Here is a 3,478-nt window from a genome sequence, read left to right as displayed (position 1 = left end):
AAATAATACGGTTTTACAATAAGATAAATTACACATGTTATATTTGTCAGTAACCGTAATTGCAGAAGCACTGTCATACATTTTGCATTGTTGTAATAAATGTGCCTTTGGAAACCGGAGGAGCCTAACATTTGGAAAGGTCGTGGTCGGCAGTGGTTCCTCTAGTGCTTCAACCTCTGACATAGCGCATACCACGAGCCAGCTGTCTACTCGGCTTCCGTAGCTCCGCGATGACGTCCTCAAGCTGCACAGAAGCCGTGGAATTGCGAGAGGTACGAGTAGTTGATTATATTATGTGTTTGGCTACTATACGCTAAGGACAGCGAGACGAATGTAAGTCCCTCGGCTACAGTGCAAACGTGCGGCAAGGGAAGGGCTTGTAACTAGTTGAGTTTATTGTGGAGCGCTTTACTGCCAGTTAAAATTAACCATAACTAGACCTTAGAACGGCTACCTGCATTACGTTGACGTCGGACACGTAAACAGGATTTTAATCTATGCCATGTATCGAAGCAGTGCTGCGTTCACGTCTGGTGACTTGACAGACCCTATATTGACTTTTGGGCTCCTAGTACGGCGTTTAGAATATAACCGGAACAGTGGTCTTGACTCATTTTTTACTATAAAGGATGCATTCGTTAAATATTGTCTGCCTTTACATATCTTGCTTACATTTAGACCCCCAAATCCCACTCTTTCCTCCTCTGCTTTCTATTTTATGAGCTTAGTATGTTCCATGTGTATGATTGTAGCCTGTTAGCTGCAGCCATAGATGCCACAATAACATGTATAAAAACGGAATAAATGTGACTTCTAAAATCCGTTGTAAAAATAAAATATGCTGTTTTCAATTATGTATTCACTTGCAATAGTAGTTATTGTTATAAATAAAGCAAAACCCCCTAAAACATGTTTCCATCTGGTTATTAGAAATGTTGGATGGTATTGATTTGGTTAGGCTTTTCCATCAACGAGTTCCAAGTGAATATAATCTTTGGGGTTATGTTTTCTTCTCATTGGAAAGTGTGTACGCTCAGATTTTAACATCTACGTAACCCCTTTGAGCTTTTTAGTATATATTTTTCAGTGTTGATGCCTAAATTACTTTTTCCAATGTGTGGCGTTTCTTAACTAGTACCACTTGATCTATATACTTAATTTAGTCCATGCGTGGCATATCAAAATGACATCCAGAGCCAAGAAGCGAATTGTCCTTCCCTCTCGTCCGGAGCCACCAAGCATTGAGCAGATTTTGGAGGATGTCCGTGGGGCTGTAGCTTCTGATCCAGTGTTTGTCAGTGACCTCAGTGATGGTAAGACATATTAGCCTCTTAAAAGTATCTTGCATCCTACTGAAAATGCCTTCTTCAATAACATTTTGTTTAACATCTATCTTCCTTACAGAGTCTTTAATTCCTATACACGACATGAACAGTGAAAGGGAAAAGAAGTATATGCACAGTTGCTCCTATGTTGAAATGAACAACAAACTGAAGGAATCTCAGGCCCTACTAAAGGCAAAATGTGATGCTTTAAGGTGTGCTGGTAAGACATTGGAGGGAGTTATCGTGAAGCTCAGAGAGGCTGCCATGTAAGCTGAGAGGAAAGCCAACATTGTAATTTGCCTGATTCACTTACGATCTTATCTGTTCACCAAACTTCATGCCGCTATTCTAGATCTTCTGGATCAAAATAACTAAACCATGTTGTTGGAATAATACTTCTGGACTTTTTGAATGACATTCTGAAACATGCTTGCTGTTGGGAACTGGTATTACCTTTTCCCTGCATTAAACGGGTGCTGTGTGCACACAGTATTTTTATATTGGATATGTGTGCAGCATCTCACAAGTATGACTTCTGTTTATGGTATTGTACAGAAGATACAGATGTGGCCTCTGACATTGCCAACATGCTGGAGCAGAAAGGTTACCATGGCTATATTGAGCACCGTGATAAGGCAGCTGGGTTACAGGCCGTTGCTGCTACCGTTGAGGTAATCCAGTCCAGCAGGGTATCCTTTCTTCTTATGTCTCCTCATTCCATCCAAAACCCATGGTACCAGCGGGTTTCAGAGTGGTGTATGGTGAACTCTATAGATGGAAAGCCAACTAGGGTAGTGCCAATATATTTTGGACTCCAAGAAGATCAACGGCCACAAATAGTAAGGATTTTGACTAGTATTAACTACAACAGTAGATTCTTTAACAAAAAACTCCTGGATAGTATGAAGTTTAAGATGTGTTGATTACTTGGCACATATATTGTATGATACTATTCAGATTGACTATATTTGTATAATGGTGAATGGTCTTTCATTAGTCTAACCATGTATGTCTATTTATGACCTCATTGGGTATTGTTTTTATAATTTCCTAGTTACTTATGCAGTGCTAATCCTCTGTATTATTAATACTAATGTTGCCTTGCATTAACCCGTTGACAACAATTAACGTGCCTGCCATTTAATGCATTTCTACAGGTTTGGAAAGTGATGAAATCGGTTCTAGCAAATGATGTTGCTTTTCACCAACACCGAAAACTGAGACAGGGGCCCTGCCTGGAGCGTCAGTGCGTTCCATATTAAATATGGCGCCGGCCTCCAGCTTTAAAAGAAGTTAACCTTAAACTGTGTTGCTGAAATGTCTTGATACCCATCCCAAGGTGTACTGTGACCACTCCAGAGAGCAGTCGCGAGCACCATAGCAGGACATGGAAAGGGTCAGCATTTGAAATACTTTTAGGTGTCTAGTATAGGGTTGCAACAACTAATTGATAAAATCGATATTAATCGACAATGAAAATTGTTGCCAATGATTTTCATTATCCATTAGTCGAATCGATTTTATTGAAGATGAGGGTTTTTTTTCTTTTAGATCAAATTCTCTAAAAAATATCCCTCGCCTTATAATCAGACCACAAATATAGGTCAGATAATAAAACTAAGACCCAGATCCCCTGCAGTGCAGGGGCCTGGATCCTCCTCTCTGGCAGACGGTGAACGTCTGTGTGATGTGCGTAGACATCCTCCGCTACTGCCCTCTACTTCCGCCGAGGCTTCTGTGATGGAGCACCAGCGTGACATGACCTTCCGGTACTCCAACATAGAACCCCCTGCGGAAGTACCGCCCAGCAGCAGCGGAGGTTGTCTGCGCGCATTGCGCAATGTTCACCGGCTGCCAGAGAGGAGAATCCGCTGTAGGGAACCTGGATCCTTCTCTCTGGCAGCCAGTGGGTGTCTGTATGATGGGCGCAGACAACCACCGCTACTGCCGGCACTTCCACTGGGGCTTCTATGATGGAGCACCAGCGTCACATGACCTTCCGGTTCTCAGTCATAGAAGCTCCAGCGAAAGTGCTGGCAGATGCTCACTGGCTGCCCCACTAGACACCAAAGAGTCTGGCGCATGGGGGGGTAAGTCTGGGGGGGGGGCAGAGTGGCATATCTGGGGGTATAAGGCATATACCTGGGGCACAG

General features: G+C 42.6%; 1 protein-coding gene across 1 annotated transcript; it reads left to right on the top strand.

Annotated features, from left to right (window-relative positions):
- Nucleotides 1-234: 234 nt before the first annotated feature.
- Nucleotides 235-2,345, top strand: C1H19orf25 (chromosome 1 C19orf25 homolog). Its single transcript, XM_053465066.1, has 3 exons — nucleotides 235-272; nucleotides 1,164-1,313; nucleotides 1,405-2,345. Exons 2-3 carry the CDS (start codon nucleotides 1,184-1,186, stop codon nucleotides 1,593-1,595), a joined length of 321 nt encoding a protein of 106 aa, XP_053321041.1. The 5' UTR covers nucleotides 235-272; nucleotides 1,164-1,183; the 3' UTR covers nucleotides 1,596-2,345.
- The last annotated feature ends 1,133 nt before the right edge of the window (nucleotides 2,346-3,478 follow it).

The sequence above is a fragment of the Spea bombifrons genome, chromosome 1, assembly GCF_027358695.1.
Source record: "Spea bombifrons isolate aSpeBom1 chromosome 1, aSpeBom1.2.pri, whole genome shotgun sequence".
In the NCBI taxonomy this organism is placed as follows: Eukaryota; Metazoa; Chordata; class Amphibia; order Anura; family Pelobatidae; genus Spea; species Spea bombifrons.
This window is presented reverse-complemented; position numbering and strand designations above follow the sequence as displayed.